The sequence below is a fragment of the Centruroides sculpturatus genome, unplaced genomic scaffold, assembly GCF_000671375.1.
Source record: "Centruroides sculpturatus isolate CEXI.00-Female unplaced genomic scaffold, Cexi_2.0 scaffold98, whole genome shotgun sequence".
NCBI classification, from domain to species: Eukaryota; Metazoa; Arthropoda; class Arachnida; order Scorpiones; family Buthidae; genus Centruroides; species Centruroides sculpturatus.
The window spans coordinates 511,816-532,390 of NW_019384476.1; the positions used below are offsets into that span (position 1 = coordinate 511,816).

At 29.6% G+C, this 20,575-nt stretch overlaps 2 protein-coding genes across 2 annotated transcripts in view; one reads left to right on the forward strand and one right to left on the reverse strand.

The window, feature by feature from the left end:
• Positions 1-6,472: 6,472 nt before the first annotated feature.
• LOC111621328 (mesencephalic astrocyte-derived neurotrophic factor homolog) lies at positions 6,473-9,503 on the forward strand. The gene is made up of 5 exons (XM_023363424.1): positions 6,473-6,626; positions 8,489-8,589; positions 8,669-8,793; positions 8,861-9,002; positions 9,073-9,503. The coding sequence occupies exons 2-5, from the start codon at positions 8,502-8,504 to the stop codon at positions 9,237-9,239; spliced, it is 522 nt and encodes a 173-aa protein (XP_023219192.1). The 5' UTR covers positions 6,473-6,626; positions 8,489-8,501; the 3' UTR covers positions 9,240-9,503.
• A 113-nt stretch (positions 9,504-9,616) lies between these two features.
• LOC111621342 (helicase ARIP4-like) overlaps positions 9,617-20,575 on the reverse strand; it is a 93,499-nt gene continuing 82,540 nt past the window's right edge. Inside the window, exons 10-21 of the mRNA XM_023363438.1 lie at positions 15,892-16,065; positions 15,675-15,816; positions 15,482-15,591; positions 15,164-15,407; positions 14,905-15,083; positions 13,690-13,810; positions 13,373-13,548; positions 13,085-13,281; positions 12,839-13,014; positions 11,061-11,243; positions 10,926-10,990; positions 9,617-10,863 (exon numbers count right to left, since the gene is read on the reverse strand). Of these exons, the coding sequence (XP_023219206.1) occupies positions 10,570-10,863; positions 10,926-10,990; positions 11,061-11,243; positions 12,839-13,014; positions 13,085-13,281; positions 13,373-13,548; positions 13,690-13,810; positions 14,905-15,083; positions 15,164-15,407; positions 15,482-15,591; positions 15,675-15,816; positions 15,892-16,065 (2,061 nt within the window). The 3' untranslated portion in view covers positions 9,617-10,569. The remainder of the gene's footprint in view (positions 10,864-10,925; positions 10,991-11,060; positions 11,244-12,838; positions 13,015-13,084; positions 13,282-13,372; positions 13,549-13,689; positions 13,811-14,904; positions 15,084-15,163; positions 15,408-15,481; positions 15,592-15,674; positions 15,817-15,891; positions 16,066-20,575) is intronic.

Here is a 20,575-nt window from a genome sequence, read left to right on the forward strand (position 1 = left end):
TATAAAATTAAGCTTCGTTTAAATACTGGCTCCCTTTCATGGTCGAATGAGTGTTGCCAGCTAAAACACGTAAAAATAATATTAAAGTAGCCAAGACATAGCCAAATATTGTAGCGCCACATCACTAGCGGACATTTGAAATTTGCCGACTAGGACGGTCGGTTAACCGAGGTGACGGTTAATTGGGGGTCGGATAATCGAGGCTCTACTGTATTTCAACAACCATAGTAATTGTTATATAACACCTACCGCTGAGAATAATGAGAATTGCCGAGAATCAAAGAAACTATTTTCAATTTGATCAATTTTCTGGAACGTTTACAAATCCAATACGCAATAACAAATTCGAATTTAAAAATGGTTCGAACATTTGGTTAAAAAATCGAAATACTGTATATAAAAATATTTATAACAATGTTTGAAATGTTATTAATTTAATACACTTAAGTACTTAATCCTCTTCCTCTCTCCCGAAAGGGGAATTTCCAAAAATCCCTTTTTAGTGTGCATTCTCATGGCGTATCCTAAAACGCAGTCAAAAACGCAAGAAAGAAAGAAAGAAAAAAAACAAAAAATATGATTAAAATCATTATTGAATTTTAACTGAATAAATCTTGTATCGAAAATCTGTAAAAGATAATATTGTACGTTTAGCGTGTATGTTGCATTTTTCTCTTAGTAAATTAATATAAAGCAGCCATTAACTATAAATTATAGAAAAATGATCAAGCTTCTCAAACATCCTGTTACATTATTTTATAGAAATTGTAATAAGATACATAATGCGGTTATAATAAAGTGTATAATATTCAGCAATTCAAAGTACGTTAATATATGAAAATAATCGCACAATACGTATTTATATTTTAGAAAATACAAGGAAAGCGGCGCTTCCACAGCTTCCATGGACGGCACACCACTGTTGTATTGTTATTATTACTGTTTTAAAAATATAATAGCAACCATTTAAGGATACATGTTTTAAATATCTTAATGATCTTAAGGCAAATCATTAAGATACAATTTCATGTAATTTCTCTATCAATTACTACTTTCGATTAACTCATTATGTAAAACAATTAATCATATTATTCAAAAATTCATAGTTATTCTCCCAATTAGTCATAACAAAAAACAATTACTTTTATTATGAAAGAATTTCTGAAAGGCATTTCGATTTAAATCGTACTGAAACCGGACTTTAAGTTTAGTTATCGTAATAATCTGACGTCTTTTAGATTAGGTCGCAACTTGCGATTTCTAATCGCGCGATTTTTCACTCGCAAAAATAAAACTCATTGTTTCCAATACAAGTGCATACACTTGCGACTAAACAATCGCAGCGATTAAAAAATTGCAATCTTCAAATAACATGTAAAACTCCCTTTCAATAATCTTTAACTTGTTATTGAATAACGATGCTTTCGCCCTTTACTTCTCGCCCGAAGCCAAAGAGCGATCACACAAGTAGTTATAATGACAGCCATTGGAAAACTTTTCTAATTCAACGATTTATCTATAGCAGTGTAGATTTTCTGCGGCAGCGATTTATTAGTCGCCGTACTAGAAATCGCAAGTGGAAGCCTAGCCTTATATCTTAGTTTACTTAAGATATAAAAGACTAAACAGGTTATGCTTATCCGTTCCTATTGTTTATGCCGGTGCCTAGTCATTAATAATAATTTATTGTCGTTTATATTCTTTCATTTAATGCAATAAAAATCTGTTCAATTTAATCTAATGAATAAAAATCTCTTCGATGTAAAAATAGAAGAAATTGTAATTTACAATTACTGATGGACCGATTTCTTGAAACTTCCAAACATTTTAATTAAATTTATAGAATAGTGATTTCCATTAGTAGGCTATATTTTGTGGGCTAAACTGAAAATTGCTTCGTCCTCATTCTTAATTTTGTTAGATTAAATTTTTACAAATTACTATGGATTTATTAATTAATAAAATTAACTTATAAGAATAAAATTTTCATATAAAATATAGCTTATGAAAACTTTGAGCTATATTATAAAATGATTATAGAGTATCTCTTTTGTTTTTTTCTTACATAAATGTAAAAATACGAAAAAATTTATATTTTTCTTTCTCTTCTGACTTTTGGATAATATATAACTTCAATTTTTAAAAATATCAAGCCAATAATGACTATAAAACTTCCAAAAAAAGTTAAAAAGGTATAAAAAAGAAAATAATTTGCAGAGAAAAAACTTTTATTTACATCATTACTAACAAGCTTCCCAAATGCATTTCGCCTACGGCCTTTTCAATGGGGCTCACAGTACACAGTTTGCGTTCTAACAGTCAACTTATTGAAGAGCCACTTATATGGTTAACAAAAAATTTCCAGCATTCCGCTGTTACTGTGTACTGTGAGCCCCACTGAAGAGCCCCACTGAAGAGGCCGTAGGCGAAATGCATTTGGGAAGCTTGTTAGTAATGATGTAAATAAAAGTTTTTTCTCTGCAAATTATTTCCTTTTTTATACCTTATTAACTCTTTTTTGGAAGTTTTATAGTCATTATAGGCTTGATATTTTTAATAATTGAAGTTGTATATTATCCAAAAGACAGAAGAGAAAGAAAAATATAAATTTTTTCGTGTTTTTACATTTATGTAAGAAGAAAAGAAAAGAAGGAAATTCTGACTCCATCGAATTTTATAATTTTTTTGAATTATAGAGTATTTTAAAAAACTTACAAGTCTTTTTTAATTTCAAGTTTCTTTAAAAGACACTTTAATATTTAATGTCAAACATGTACAATATCAAAACCATCCTACACAACTATATTATTTTGGTACTACATTAAAAAGATTAGAAAAAGTTTATCACCCCACTAGCTTACTCTATAACACCAAATTTCCATAAATGAGTTAACAGTTTTCATTGTTAGAAACTACTATATTGTGGCATAGAAATCAAAAGGAAAAAAATATTTTTTAAAGAAAAAAATAATATCTTTAACTGATAAGTTAGAAATGACTTTTAAAAATAAAACTGTAGTCCAGTGTTAGATCAATGAAAGTTAAATAAATAAATGAATAAAAATATATTTCAATATACAATTTACTAGCAATATTTACATAAAATTATCCAAAATTTTATTAGAGTTAAAAATTTAATATAAGTGGGGCAAGTTTCTTGCCGATTTAATGGTAGGCCCTATGTTTTGAAGCAAATAACTTGTTTCTCTACCTTGTAAATAATGCAGTCTGCAACAAATGTAAAGATGTACTGTACGTACAACCAGTGGTGATATTCGAAATATTTAACAAAGGGTTCACTATCAGAAAATTTTCCCTTAATAATTTTTTTTCGCTCAAATGGTGCATTAGCAACATTAACGCAAAAACTGACCTTAAGATATCCATATAAATAAAAAAGATGCGTTCGCAAAATTAAGTCAGTTAAAATTTAACATTGTTTATGCCAGAACTATATATATATATATATATTTTTTTTATAAATAATAAAAAAGAGTGTTCAAAATGGTTTATTTTGTACATATTTTAATATTTTCCATTCAAAATATTTTATAAAAATAAAAATTGGCTTTTTTTAATCAGAAAAAGTCATAGGGAAAGCAGTTAAACAAGAAAAACTTTTCTAAATCATTTATTTTATCGTTAGGTATTATTATAATANAGAATTTGATATAAATTATTATTCTGCTTTAAAAACTTTGAAAATGTTAACAACGGGTTCGGAAAACTTTGAAAATGTTAACAACGGGTTCGGCCGAACCTGTGCGAACCCGCTGAATATCACCACCGCGTACAACTCCTGTTGTACATCTTGTTGTACTCTCTTATGGCAACTCTGGGCACGACATTTGCACATCTTACTTGCTAGAAATACACCGATTCTGAATTCACGTGCTGCTTCGTAAAAATCGACTATTTCGGCCTCGTCTCTTTAAAAATAAACGATCTAAAGCCGAATTAACAATCGTATATTTAAAAAATAAACTTAAAAAATAAAGGTAAAATAACTAAAAACAAAACAAAAACACTTTTAAAAATACACGCGTGTTAATGCAATTCTCTCCAACTTTTCCAATTGGACAATCGAAACGCCGCGGCCGCCTTATCGGGAGCAGTTGTCCCTAGAACGAAAATGAAAAGTGAGAACAATAACAGTTTCCCATTCATATGATCTAGGAACTAGGGTTTATCATTTTCCGGTCTTTTTCTTGTCCCGAGATTTAGGGGAAAAAGTGAACTGTTTCCAGGAATCCTGGGATATAATTATTTTTAAGATATAAAAAATATCTTGAAATCAAATGATATAATTATTTTTCATTTTTAAAAGTAATTTAATACGTTCTGCAATCTCCAAAATCTTAATATTAATAATGCTCTGTAAAATATATATTGAAATTACCTTTGAATTACGTAGAAATTTTCACAAATAGAAAAAAATTATTAAAGTTTGTTGGAGACTACTTACAAAAAAAGCCTTTGAATTTAGTTGAAAATTAAAAAAAAAAAAAAACTTAGATCAAACGTTTACTTAAAAGGTAATTTTTGTTTTATAAATAAAACATAATACAAAATATTATAAATTTTTATAAGATTTTGAACACCATGGAGAGTCAATACCCCGATCACTCAATCTGGTTATTATTTTAATAATGAAAAGTCCCGCTACTGAGAATGCAGTTTCCGGTTCAATGGATATGGGTGGAATCGTCTTTAAAGCATTTAAGAGAAGACAAATGTTGCGTGTTTTTTCACCCATAGCCGCGAAGATAGTTCGTTTCGAGATGCGTTGCAGTACTTCTTTTGCTCTCAAGTATTCTTGATTTGTCTACCTCGGCTACTTTAATAGCGGTATCGAGCTTATAGCCCGATAATTCGGCAGTTCGTTTGGCTTTAATAACCAGGTTTATGAAGAAAAACTTCATACTTGCAGACTACGTTTCTATTTTTGTCCAATTTACACAGCCTGTTATAATGCAGTTATCGAAGCTGCTGGGCATAGTTAAAATTAAGACAGGATCGGCGCAATTATTCCAGATATTACAGGTTCTGAGAAGTAAAGAATTTTCAGAGTCCTGCCACAAATACATATTGGTTATTGGCAATCTGTGAGATATCATGACAAGCAAAAATTTAAAAAACTAATAAGCAAGCTTAAAACTAATAAATACAAATGTATTTTGACAGTTTATGGATTAATTATATTTTCTATTTGCAAAATTTCCTGAACTTTAATACAAAATAAGAAAAAAGTGAACTTTTAAGAAATTTGCGGGATTTCCCGGGATGAGAATAATTTCTCGGCTTAAAAAAACAGTCTGAATCCCATTTGAGAAACCATATTAGTAACCCACGGTCCCAGAATATAATCTAGGACCTTGACAAATAACCATGATGATAATATATAAAACGTTCATTGAGATATAATGACGCCATAATTAAAGAAAAAAATTACATAATATTAAAAGTTAAATGAAAAAATTATTTANTGAAAAGTCCCGCTACTGAGAATGCAGTTTCCGGTTCAATGGATATGGGTGGAATCGTCTTTAAAGCATTTAAGAGAAGACAAATGTTGCGTGTTTTTTCACCCATAGCCGCGAAGATAGTTCGTTTCGAGATGCGTTGCAGTACTTCTTTTGCTCTCAAGTATTCTTGATTTGTCTACCTCGGCTACTTTAATAGCGGTATCGAGCTTATAGCCCGATAATTCGGCAGTTCGTTTGGCTTTAATAACCAGGTTTATGAAGAAAAACTTCATACTTGCAGACTACGTTTCTATTTTTGTCCAATTTACACAGCCTGTTATAATGCAGTTATCGAAGCTGCTGGGCATAGTTAAAATTAAGACAGGATCGGCGCAATTATTCCAGATATTACAGGTTCTGAGAAGTAAAGAATTTTCAGAGTCCTGCCACAAATACATATTGGTTATTGGCAATCTGTGAGATATCATGACAAGCAAAAATTTAAAAAACTAATAAGCAAGCTTAAAACTAATAAATACAAATGTATTTTGACAGTTTATGGATTAATTATATTTTCTATTTGCAAAATTTCCTGAACTTTAATACAAAATAAGAAAAAAGTGAACTTTTAAGAAATTTGCGGGATTTCCCGGGATGAGAATAATTTCTCGGCTTAAAAAAACAGTCTGAATCCCATTTGAGAAACCATATTAGTAACCCACGGTCCCAGAATATAATCTAGGACCTTGACAAATAACCATGATGATAATATATAAAACGTTCATTGAGATATAATGACGCCATAATTAAAGAAAAAAATTACATAATATTAAAAGTTAAATGAAAAAATTATTTATATGATATATTAATAAAATTTATTAATATATCATTTTAAAAAATACTAATTAAAAATAATAATTCGAGTTTGAAAGTTATTTAAAATAAATGAAAATTATTCTATTGTTTCCAGGATTCTATTCGTAAGATGGCGTCTTAGAGAAATTAACCAATCAGAAGAAGACAAATGTCCTTTAAGCTAAAATCGAGATTTGTCAAAGGAACAGTATTCAGTTATTATTATTTTCAATCGGAATCGTATCTTATATGACGTCTGTCTCGTCTTAAATATTATAATAACACGTCTACAAAGCTTTGTTTATTGTAAGTATACGTTATACGTCATTTAAAACATGTTTTAAATTATATTTATGTTTAAAAACTACAAAGTATGAATGAAAAGCGTTTAATGATTACAGTTCACGGTAGAAGTTACTTTTAGTTACTTAGCTCTATATTCCTGTACGTATGATTTAACTAAAGTATCTTCCAACTAATTCGTTTAGTATAAGGACAAATATATGGTTTTTAACACAGGAATTTGATTTCATAGAAGATTCGTTTAAAAAAAATCTGATTTTTCTTTTCTTTTATGAAATTCTGCATAAAAAATCATCTCTTAAACATGATTCTAGTTTATACACCAATATGCACTTAATATAAAGTTAATTTATTTAATTTCATTTATTTATTGGAGCTTGATTTAATGAGCACACTTTCTTAACTGGACTTTTGGACTGAAAGAAGGGTAATGGGAAAAATCGTTTCTTTGAAATTTCCATACTTGCTTACACTTGAGAGAGCTAATCTTATTCATTGTTTGAATCTATTGGTGATGCTTGCTGTTTGAAGTCTTCCAATCTTTCTTACTGTTTGAATCTGCCGACAATAAATTCAAAGGCTTAATTTATTAATATATAAATTTATTATTATTAAAGATTAGATTACAATCCACCCATAAATTGATTTGCACAGAAACCAGCCATATATTTACTGCATTGTTTCATTTCCTTGTATAAAATAATGTTAAAAAGATCTTCAAAAGACAACTGTGTAACATTATAAAATAGATTACATACAAATGAAACTGATTACTATAAAAATGTAATGACACTTGTTAGAAAATCTGAAAAGGTATTTGGTCCAATAACTGAATTTGTTAAAAATTATTTAATATTGATTTAAGATTATAGAGATATTTTAGAAAACCTAGAATTTGATATAAATTATTATTCTGCTTTAAAAAAAGTCTATACGATGCAACGGTTTAAAGTCCAATTATAAAGATTAAAATAATCTAATAGAAGCCATTTGTTAAATTTTTCTAATCCATCAGAAGTATAGAATGCTTAATTAAATGCTATCATAGTAAGCTTATATTTTGACTTGGGGAGATAGATTGTAAACTGCAAATTATAACCAAATCTGTTTATAGCTTATAGCAATAATGTGGTTAGAAAAAAGGGGAGTAAATAAAGTTTTCTTTTATGAATGTAACTTTGGTTCACAAAACTGAATTTCATAGAAGCAAATGGAATTTTGAATCCAGAATCATTAGTTTTCATAGCTAAACTTCCAGAAAAAAAAAACATTGTTCTTCACTCTTTTTAGTAGAAAAAATTCTAAAGGATGCAAGTACGTTTGTCTTTTTTATTCAAGACATTTTTTTTTTGTCATCTTTTGATATATCCAGATATAAAACTCTTGCACAAGCTATAAGAAATTACTGTTTATGATAGTCCTGAAACTAAATTTTACATCCTGCTATCTTACAATAAGAGGGATTTTTTTTAAAATTAGCTATCATTTGTGTTTTGATTATTTAATTATTAATCAGTTTTGGGTTGTTGTATATGATTATGTATATATTGATATAATGATGCTGGAATAAAAGCACAAGTTTGCTCAGAACCAAGGAGAGCCATAGGCACTAAAGTTGTCCCCAATTGGCACAGTGACTCGCATGGTTTAAATTAAATTTCTAATTATTAAATTTATCACAAGATGGCATCCTAACCACCTATTTCTAGACAAATTGCTTTGTTAGTTTGAATTACTTTTAATGCTGCTTTGACAAGCAGTATTATTGCCTTTAAATTTAATAAAGTAAGCAATGAAAGACATATTAAAAATATGTTTTATAAGTTAAATAAAAAAAAATCATAATCTTATAATTTTTATTACAGGAAATAAAACAAAATGGAAGTTTTACAATCATTTATGATAGTTGCTAGTCTCATAGCAGTATTACCTTACACATTAAGCTTAAGGGAAGGTGAATGTGAAGGTGAGCATTTCTATAGTTTTAGCAGTTAAGAACAAATGTGATTGTTTATATCACTAATGAGAGTTATTATTATTTAAAGTTTGCTTGGGAGTAATAAATAAACTAGCTAAGAGTCTAACAGATGATGAGAAGTCTCTGCCAGCCAAAATAGAACAGAAGTTTAAAGATATCTGTCTAAATACAAAGAAAGCAGAAAATCGTTTTGTAAGTGATTTTTATTAAAGAGAAATTCCATATTAGGAATTTAACATTTAAAAATCAAATTTTTTAGTGTTATTATTTAGGAGGACTAGAAGAATCTGCCACGTCTATTTTAGCAGAAATGTCGAAACCCATGAGCTGGGGTTTGCCAGCAGATAAAATATGCGAGAGACTGAAGAAAAAGGATTCACAAATATGTGAATTAAGATATGGTGAGTGAATGCAAACAAAATTACCCTGTAAGAGCTTAAGATTATTTACTGATTTTATTTTCTTTTTCAGAAAAGGTAATTGACCTCAATACTGTAGATTTGAAAAAATTGAAAGTAAGAGATCTGAAGAAAATCCTTTCCGACTGGGACGAGAGATGTGAAGGATGTATTGAGAAAGCAGACTACATCAAGAGAATAGAAGAATTAAAACCAAAATATTTCCATCAAGAATTGTAATGGAAATGGGACTTAGGACATTCATTCAGACATTTAATTTGTGCTACAAAAGAAATGGTAATTTTATATAATGGCAATTGTACTAAAAGATACAGCATCAAATATTGTAGCACCAAGTCATCAGTTTCTTTCAACATCACAAAGTTAATTTATTTGTGGATTTCACTTTAGTTGTTAAAAAACCCAAAATTTTCAACTTGTTTGAAAATTTTAACTTTTATTGACATGTAACATTTTCAAATAAACTGAAAATTTTCACTTAAATTTGTCTATATTTTTTTCTTCTCAAATAAAAACAAAATATATACTGTGTATGATTTAAGTTTGTGAATAAGTACTTGTACTTTTTAGTGTTCTGCTAACAATGCAAATCTGAACTTTTTAGGGGACAGCAAATACTCAAAATACTTATTTTGAGAAAATTAGCTCTTGTTATTTCTATCCTCCCTCTTATTTCTTCTGTACAATCATTTACATTGATTACAAGTTGTAGGAAAATATTGTTATATTAGTGTTGTTGAAATCTAGGCTAGAATATAGCCATGTTTATTGTGCAACTGACACATTTATCTGTTCTAGGAAACAAGGAATTTGACGGATTTACTGCCTTAAAGAACAAAAATCTTTAACAGAACCAACTTGATATAAGTCTGAATGGCATTACCTAAAAATTTAGTTTTCGAACCAAAAGGATGAAAATGTTCACTAAAAGTGTTTTGATATTTTATTAAAGTTTTTGTACATAATTACAACAGTAAAAGCTATTTCTGACAATTTTTTTGTTTTTTTTAATGCAAAGTACATGATTATGAAAATGGACATTTTACAACATACAAAAAAATAAGTCAAAAAGGACAATATTTAAATTCATACTCATCTAAATACAATTTGTGATAAATGAGAAATTTAATGCTGCTCAGACAATATGAATCGACCACACAGACTGAGTTCGAGACAGTCCACAACCAGAATAAATGTTAATTAGCACAGCTGAAGTATGATCGACATCGAATGTTCTCGGACTTCTAAAACTTCTATCTAATCAAATAAAAAATTTTTTATTTTTTTAAATAGGAGGGAAAGAAAAGCAGCTTCAACTTTCCAACTTGTCTAGAGTTTCTTTTGACGAGTCAAACTATGATTAAAATAAATGCGAATCTTTACGTCCACGCTTTGAATTGATAAACTTAAATGCATTTGTCGTCTACTCGTGATGCTTACGGAAGAGGATAAAAAGCTTAAAAACTAAGCTTTGAAATAAACAGATGAGCAACTATTTAATACAAATACATCTTTGGTGGACATAAACGTTTAAACTGGGTGGCAGTTATCATCCTATTCCACAAGACGTGTCGATCTTTTCTGGAATGTGGGTTTGGTTATCAGTTTGCTGATTAAAATTATATGGAGTGGAAGACGAGGCTGAACTCTCGGGCCAGTTTGTTGTCGGTAATGTGTTTTCAGATTTTTCCGTTGGAAGCACTTCGTTAGTGATAACTACTTCACCCTGATCACTGTCATCACTCAAATCTATTACTTCGGGAAATCTGTTTTCTGTAGTGGCATTTGATCCCGGTGGTATAAATCTCACTGTTCCTCCACAATGAAGCGATTGTTGAACAATCTAAATAAATAAAATTGCTTAAAATTTTTTAAATGAAAATTAAAACTAAGATTAATACTTACACCAATGCACTGTTGTGATCTATCAGCAGAAGGTTCAAATAATTTAACAGTCGTCTGACTTAAATCTGAAATAAAATTTTATAATTAATTTTGTCAATTGTTCCACTCACTCAAAGCAACTGAAGTTATGCATACCTTTCTGTAAATTTTCTGTTCGGGAAAGGGTTTCTTCTACAGCATTTGGAAGTCGTATGGCCACTATTCTTCCATCTGGTAGATTGAGATACATACCTTTCTGAGTCTTCATGACTAGAACTTCTTGACCAGCTTTGATTACTACAGATGGTGAACCAGCTGTATTGCCAGGAATGTTAATATCTGAAAGTCATGAAATGCATTACTACAATGTTTGGTCAATTAATAAACAATTTTATTTCAATTTATACTTGGAAATTATTAAATTGTTTGGCAGGCTTATAAACAAATATTGATGACAGATTGCTGTCATTTTATAAAAAAAAATATTAGAGATGATAAGGTACTGAATTCTGCCGATATCAATAATTTTCCAACTAAGCCAATCTGAAACTTGCTTCCGACCATAAACTATAGGTGTTGGCAGACAGAATATTTTGGCTTACAGAATATTCTCTTTGTATTCTAACCATTTAAATTCAAATATAAAGAAACAAAAGTTTACAATTGATTTATGGGTCCTTTAAGATCCTGGACCCTAGGCTATTGTAATTGTATAGTTTGCTTACATGCTTGACTGTGGCCCTGCTTCTAGAAAAAATTGAACCAACCTTGAATACATTTATAATAGTACAGAAAAATCATCAGATTGAAAAAAAACTGTTGCAAAATTGTCAATTAGCTCAAAATATCTTGAAATATTGCTAAATCTGGAATTTAGATCAGAGAGGAGCTCACCAAAAGTGACATTGAACACTAGTAATGGTCATGGGTTTTTGCCTTACCAACAATTGGCCATGTGGAGTTCTGGATTTTCTTCACTAGATCTAACACCAGTTTTCAATAGAAAGTTTTGCCAGGAGTCATCTCCCCTTGGCAGATTGTGTTGCAGAATTCCATCAAACTTAAACCAAAAGTGACAACAACCATACATCATGTGGCCATCAGTAACAAACCATGTGCAGAGAGAATGCTCTGTCTACCACAAGTTATGATTACATGTCAGTTTCCTCAAATCTCACTTCCCCGAATGTTACATCATCACACTTTGTTAAACTGTGGGAAATAAATGATAGCTGGAATGATTAATATAAGAAAAAAAGGTACACTAGTATTAAAACCTGCAATATTTTCAATTTTTTGAGCATTATTTGTATACAGAAAACATGTTCAAAAAATAATTATATAAAATCTTATAATTTTATAGCATATCATTCTGTGTATCATGTTTTATAGTAGAGTATAAAGAGTTAATGGTGTATCCAAATATTAACAGTACTGTAATTAGGATTGAAGGTGGAATCTATCAAATTAAATTTTAACTCTATGTTTAAATAATTTTATGGATAGATGTGATTTGCCAGAAAACTGTACAGGCTATAGAAAATTCAAATAAAATTTCAAAATCAATAGTTTTCCTAATGGAAAATTTATTCTATTAGTACTAAAAATAAAACAAAATTAAAAAATGATAAAATATATAATCTGTTAATTATTATTTAATATTTTTACATCATCTTTCAAGTGAGATACTGAGATAGCAAGAACAGTAGTCGGGGAAGTGAAATTAGGATATAATGCAGATGAATGGTTTATGGCATGGTATGTATGTTGCCTTGTTTGAATGCCTGTTATGGCAAAACAATGTGAAAGATATATATATAAAATTTGAAGTATCGGTTTGCAAAATGAACAGACAAGATGAGACCATTCTGATATGCCAATATGTTGGTATTGGTTACATCTCTAAAAAATATATTAATGATTAAATTTAGTACCACTTGGAACTGTAAGATGCTGCACAACAACACCTTGTCTTAATAAACTGTGAACCAAATGAGGAGGAAGTGGTCTATTCTGAATGTGATTCAATCCAGAAGGTCCTACAGGTTGCATCGGTAGAGGTGTAGATTGGGACGGTAGAATGGTTGAATTTTGCGATAACCAAGGTGCCCTAAAACACAAATTGCAAAAGATAAGAAATTGAATATTCATAAAATAGACTAAGAATTAAAAATACTTACCTAACATTTGTTCCCTGAAAACTAAAGCTACCTGATGAATTTCCAGGATAAACACTAGTATAGGAAGGTCTATTATAATTACTAATCATGTTTGCTCTTTTTTCCATTTCATAACTCTGTTTAGCAAGCCTCTTCTCATGTTTAGTCAATTTCAATTCTTTGCGATCAGAGAGCAAGGATTCGTGTTCAAATGGTTCCTGGGAAATATTACAAGCAAAGTAATAAATGCAAATATAAGAAATTATTTTCAATTAAAATTTTCTTAAAATGATATTTTAGAATACTAACTCTACTGAGGCACTGATTCAAATCTGTGCATAAATATTTTAAAACTTCATCATTATATTTTGAAGCATAAACACTTAAGTCTTGAAGCATATTATCTTGCTCATTATCATGGATCAATGTAGTTACTTCTTTCCATGTAAAATTGCTTTCTGGATTCAATTCATCAACAACACGATCTGTGAATAAAACATATGAAATATACTTTTATATTAAAAAGGAAAAAAAATTAAGTAAAAAATTATTTTATTAATAAGCTTATTACATTTAAGAAAAGATAAACAATTAAAGGTTACCAAATAACTACTTTATGTAATTACCTGCTATTCCCTGTTTGTTTACTTGTCTGTCATAAATACGTTTTTCTAAACTATTATCTGTGACCAGTCTATAGATGTAACAAGGCTTTTGTTGACCATAGCGATAAATTCTACAGACAGCCTGTAAATATAAATTTTGGCTTATTTTGTATTGACATTTTTTACTCATACAAAGAAGGGAAAAGAGAGATGATATATCAGTTTGAATTTAAAATGAATCCTACTTTTTAAAAGATATTAAGAAAAAAACAGGATGCTAATATGATAGTGACAAAAACTAAATTTAGAAAAAGAATGATTTCATCAAATAATAACAGTGTCTTAATGTTTTTTTTTTTTTATTTACATGTACGCACTGTGGCAACTGCATAAAACTTCGAACACTTGTAACTTCTGATATGGGCATTTTTTTTTTTTTTTTGAAAATAATGTTTCAGATAAAAGTTTGTTTTTGTTGAAGAATCATAATACTAAATTTAACATAAACTCCAATTTTAAAGTGGAAAAAATGCATCTTTAGCAATGATACCATTCAAGTTATTTAACATATTTTTATAAGCTTATAATAAATTTTATTATTTGAAACTATTTTTTAAAATAGTTTTCTCTTTCACACCATTATGATCTTAATGATTTTAAAAACAAGAGACTCAAATTGCCAAATTTAATATTTTAATCATTTATTAATTACATTTTTTTACATACATAGACACACAGAAANCTTTAAAGATAAACATCTTTAAATACTTAGCTTTAAAGATAAACATCTTTAAAGCTAAGTATGCATGCCAAAGTTTTAGACTTTGAATAATGATATTTAAAGAAATTCTAAAATATCAGTTCACAAATCGCTCTTGCTAATCTGGCCATTTCTTGTACAGGAGTAGGTCAGATTACCAAAAGCATAAAGGCCTAAAGGCGTTGAATGATGTGACCTATCACCCTTTGGTATCAATTCTTTTTGGAGGCAGGTGGATGGGTAATATGGTGCAATAGTGTACATAGAAATGAAACCCAAGTAAACAGAAAAGCAGAATGTTAATATGACTAATATTTCATACAAACAAAAGTGCATAGGCGATCTGCCAGATAAATGAGAAGCCATATTAGTAAGAGTGTATAGTATATGAATCATGTATTCAATTTCACAATATTACAATCAATGAAATTAATTTATAAATACAACACAATTTTCAAATAATATTAAAATTATACCTGAGCATCATGACAAGGATTCCATGAAGCATCAATCACAACTATACGATTGGCTCCAATCAAATTAATTCCAAGACATCCGGCTCTTGTTGAAAGGAGGAAGAGACTAATATTTGCATTTGTATTGAATTCATTAATTAACTTTTCACGATCTTGAGGTGAGGTGCTACCATCCAATCCTAATTACAAATTTAAATTAGAAATTGTTTAAATTACATAAATAAAATAATTTATTTAAATTACATAAAAAAATACTTACTAAAATAGTGTTTGTTTCTACACCATTTGACAGGACCTAAACTACTGTTAATTATTCCCAATCTAGGTGGAACGTTACGTTGATTAAGGAATTTTTCAATCAAATCTAATGTAAATAGTGACTGACTGAAAATAAGTAGTTTATCTCCAATCCTAAGAGTTCTTTCAATAATAGAAAACAAAACAGTCATCTTATGACTGTTTTCTAATACACCTGGTATATAGTTCGACATAAGTGGAATAGCCTGAAAGAATTTTTATTATATAAGCTATTCAATTTAAAAGAATTTAATTTAAATTTACACAAACTATTACTCACCCAATCATAACTGATAGATGAATCATATTTATCTCTAATACTAGTCCCGGTTTCCTGAGAAAAACCATTTAGAAATGATCGTCCCATATTTCCAATATCTTTATTTACCCCTAAGAAAATTGTATTGAATTAAAACAAGATTAATATCAAAATTTCAATTTAAATTTGTAAGCATAATGGCATTTCTTTTTACGTTTTTTCCGCATATTAATTTTGTTCCCTGATGTAGCTGCAGATATTAAATTTCCAAGCTCTATATCTAGATCATTATCCTCACTGAGTTCTGCCTTACGATCTTGAAGAATGTTATATAGTATATCAGGATGATTCCATATCTTAGAAGAAATAATAATTTACTTTTTTAAAATGATAATACTTAAAATAGTAAAATAAAGTTTTTAATATCCTACCTTACAACAAACAGCAAATAATCTTAATGGATTAGAAGCATTTTGTACATGAATGAGATTTTTTACAAATGTTCTATATAATGTCCTTTGTATAGGAGTCATTCGGATAAGTAGTACATGCTCTTCTTTTCGTGGCAAGGTTTCTTGCAAAACAGAATGACCTCTCCTAAGATTAAATTTTAATTTGTAACATTAGTAAATAAGAAATGTAAATTTGTATATTTTTAAAATGTAATCATAGTAAACATAATAAAGAAATTATATCAACATAATATTATAAAAAATTACATATATAATTAACATGATACATATTACTAATCAAATGTTATAACCAGATTCTTATAAGGATACTTAATTAGTTAAGATACTAAACAGTTTGGTTAGAGGTAGCCAACACAAGATGGTAGTTTAACTGCCTACCTCCAGCCAAACTGCTTATTATCTAACTAATTAAGTACCCTTATTGTAGAATGATAAGAATCTGGATGTATTGTTTGATTAGTAATAGATTCCTAGTAAAAACAATTCTGTTGTATAAAACATCATCATAAACAGTAAAATAATTTTAAAACTAATGTTTTTGATCTACTTTACCATCCTTCTTCAAGTGTTCTTTAATATCAAACTACAGAAATTCAACTGTTATTTAAAAATTTGAAAGAATAAAATATAAGTGATATAACCAATTACTAACATCCTACAGATTGGGACAAGATTGTAATAAAAAGTATCAGATGAAAATAATAATGTATTAAAATACACTACAAAAAAATTTGTGGGTTGAACTATTGCATATTTCCATGTTGGGGCTAGATTTTAGTGTCTGCACTAATTCAGGCAATCTCCATAGATTTTCTGTTCATATATCTGGATTCTTTTGGTCATGAACACATGGAAAGATGAAGAAACACTCTTCAAATATCCTTGAATTATCCCATATGATTCTTACATCTTCCACATTAGCAAAACTCACTAATGCTGTATTGTTCCTCTTTTTATCGATGTCATATTTGCCTTCTTTAATCCCAGTGAAAAATTTCTAGTGCATCCACTGTGCCGCATTCCATCCAGTGCTATCCATTTGCGCCAGAATTATGTAGACCTAAGTCTTGTTCCTCCAGAATTATGCAGTTATTGTAAAAGTATTCCAGTAAAATTTCCTTCATATTCAGAGAATTTAAATTGTGAAAAACACTTGAAAATAAAAAAAAATTTACTATAATGAGATAATGATGTAAGTACTTTCTCATTCATATTCATATTTTTGCTTGGAATAGAATAATATATATAAAATATTTATATACATATACAGAATACAGATTTCCAGTCAAGCTGACCCAATGCCAACTGGATGGCAACCATAAAATCATTCCATCTCCCATAAAATTAAGACAGTTAGTATCGACCAAGAGCAATCTCTTGCCACTCTGACTACACAAAAGAAAAGTCCACTGTGACTAACATCATTTCATGTATGGGCTGTCATGTACTCTCTGCTTTGTCAACATGAAAGTTTCCAATAAACTAATATTTAATTGTTAATATCATAATTTAAAAACTTTTAATCTTTGATTGAAACAGACAATTAATCCATATATATAAAAACGAATGTATGTCTGTCTGTCCTTCATGCGTTACTACACCATTTATCCGACTGCCATGAAACTTTGGGAAGTTGTTTAATACACTCCCGTGAAGGTTTCTGGCATAGTACATTTATCCCACAATAGATGGCGTGCATGTATACGAGCATTTCACTGTGAGCATTTCAGCATGGTTAGGAGTTGAAACTTGAAATTTGGTACACAGTTAGGGTATGTCACGAGAACACACACTAACAAGGGATTTTTTGAAATTTCCCCCCACAGGGAAAGGGACAGGATTAAGGCTTCAACAATGAAAGTGTTAAGAGAAAGCAATGTGCAAGATTTACAGGATCAGATGCAGTTTTTTGCATTAAATAAAACATAATTTTAGACCCATCTAAAAATTTTGTAATTAGTCTGGAAACAGGGGAACCTAATTCTTGCATTTTGTGAAAACGGGTAAGATTGGCTGTAATGTAATAATCTTAATCTTCGATATCATTACTTTTTGTCCAAGCAACGCTGGGCTTATCTGCTAGTTTTCTTATAAAATGTAGAAGAATTGTTTTTAAGAATTGGGTGACAAGATTTTCTCACTTCCAATTTTGATTAAACATCACAACATTAGTAAAAAAGCTTGCTGAAAAAATGATGATCAGGTGATAAACTGAAAGAATAATTGAAAAAGACAGATGATAAATCAAAATTGCATGATATCAATACATTATGGGCCAGATGATTTCTCCTTATATGCCACTTTGAACATGCATGCCATAAGTTTGTCACCCCTGTTCTAGACCTTTATTGTAGCTCCAATATATTTAAGTATTATAATTAAATATACAGGAACTAGTAGCCCAGGACGCCCCCTAGTGGGCGTTGTTTACAAATTTCCATGAAGCACGGTTCCTTTGACTTTTTTGTTCCTATCAATATGCTCTACAGCTCTGTTAAAGTCCCAATGGTAAGATTAGGTGAAAAAGTAGCGACCCCCAAATTGTAGCCCCCTGTGCGAACAATAAAGGCAAAGGAACCATACCCCTACTCGCAAGGGGTTGCGAGTAGGGGTATGGTTCCTTTAACAATATAACTAGGAATTCCTTTAACAATATAAATAGGAATTTATTATTTCAGGGGCTTATATCTCGCNTACATATTATAACTCTATGAACATTTTATATTATATTAAAAAATATTTTGAAGTGGTTTGGTTTAATGTAATACGGCAATGCAACACATAGGTGATCTGCCAAGGGGAGATGTCTCCCAGGAAGACTTTTAAGAGAAACCAACCTCTATTTGGGTTCCAGGACATGTGAAGAAAACTTGGAAAACTACAGGCAGCCAGCCTAATTGTCAGATGTAAACCTATGACCAACTACCAATTTTCAGCGGTTTTATCCATTTGGCAACTATGGGTAATACTTTTAAATGGTATGAAACTTTTGTCCAATGTATTATTACTAATATCAGTATATATATTAGTAATAATACATTTTTAGTTGCCCTGGCACCCAGAAGTGATAAAATTCTGGGTGCCAGGGCAACTAAAAATTTATTCCTATACATGAATCTATTTGGTGGCTTTTGCATTTTCTTTTATGTACTTCAACTGCAATATGCAAGTCTTAGCAGAAATTCAATTTAAATTAAACCATGTTGTAGGACCAACATGTTGAATGGAAATCATGAGTAACCTTGGATATGACAAGTTGCTTTAAATGAAAAAATGAAGATTTTGAGGTAATCTCTGACCACAGACCATTCTCTCTGGTTAATGAAGGATTCTTGTGCTAGTATTTACAAATTCTGCATTTTTAGATAAAATGTTGAAAATGATGATAATGATAAAATAGTTTCAATGTCTATATTCTAATTCTAATAATTTTTTGCTATATAACTAACTTTGATAGTGGTCAAATATACAGAATATTTCAGTAGCTTTTATATTTTATCTTGTGCCCTTAAAAATTTTAATTTTTATCATCCCTGATTATAAAATTAAATTTAAACTTATTACTTTTTTGTAAATACAGTAGAGCGTCGTTTATCCGAATCAATTGGGGACTGGGGTTGTTCGAATAACTTATTTTTCGGATAACGAATTATGTACGAAAACATATATTAACCTATCCCGTGTTGAAATTTTTCTCCATTGCATGTCGCTTCGCGTTGAATTTTTGTTGATGTTAAGCCTAATGTAAACTTTTTAAAATAATAATCATGGCTATTGTATCATTAAAAATTATTTCTTTATTTTTTACAAACAAAATAAATATATTGAAAAATATAAAAACAAAAAAATTTATACTTTAGAAGTTAATCTAGTATCAAAAACGTTTGGTTCAGCATGACACACAGTCCTCAGAAAAACACTACACAAAAGTGCCAGTGCTGCCAGCTAAAACACACACATCAACAAAAAAAATATTGGAGTAACCCAAGATATAGCCAAAGATTGCAGCACCACAGCACTAGTGAAAATTTAAATTTGCTGACTGGAATTCTTTTGGATAACTGACGTTTCAGATAACCAACTTTTGGATAAACAACGCTCTACTGTATAGTAAAATATTTGCTGCCAGTTGATGCTATTTTGTGTTGTGAAGGTCACATGATGAAAAACTGTGCTAATTGGCAGCAAATGTGTTAATTTTTATTAACACATTTGCTGCCAAATGGTGAAATTTGTTATAATATACTTCTATTTGCACGAGTGTCTAGTCACTCAGTTGTAACTTTCCTAAAAAATTTTACTGAGAGAATAATAGGCAATCTTAACTTTTCATCTTGCACTGTACTTTTTTTAAATTTCTTTAATAGTTTAGCAAACAAAGCCACATTCTTAATCTAATAACACTCTAAGGAATATTAACAATTTAAACTTTGGAAAATATTACAAGCCAAAAATGATTTATTGATAAATCAAAAGGATTCTCAAACCTATTCTTTATTTGCTTCTTTTATTTTGATAATAGATATTTTATATATTTTATAAATATTTTCATCTTTAAAAAATGCTTCTTCAGATATACGATGTCATATTTGCCTTCTTTAATCCCAGTGGTGAGTATCCCCGCCTGTCACGCGGGAGACCG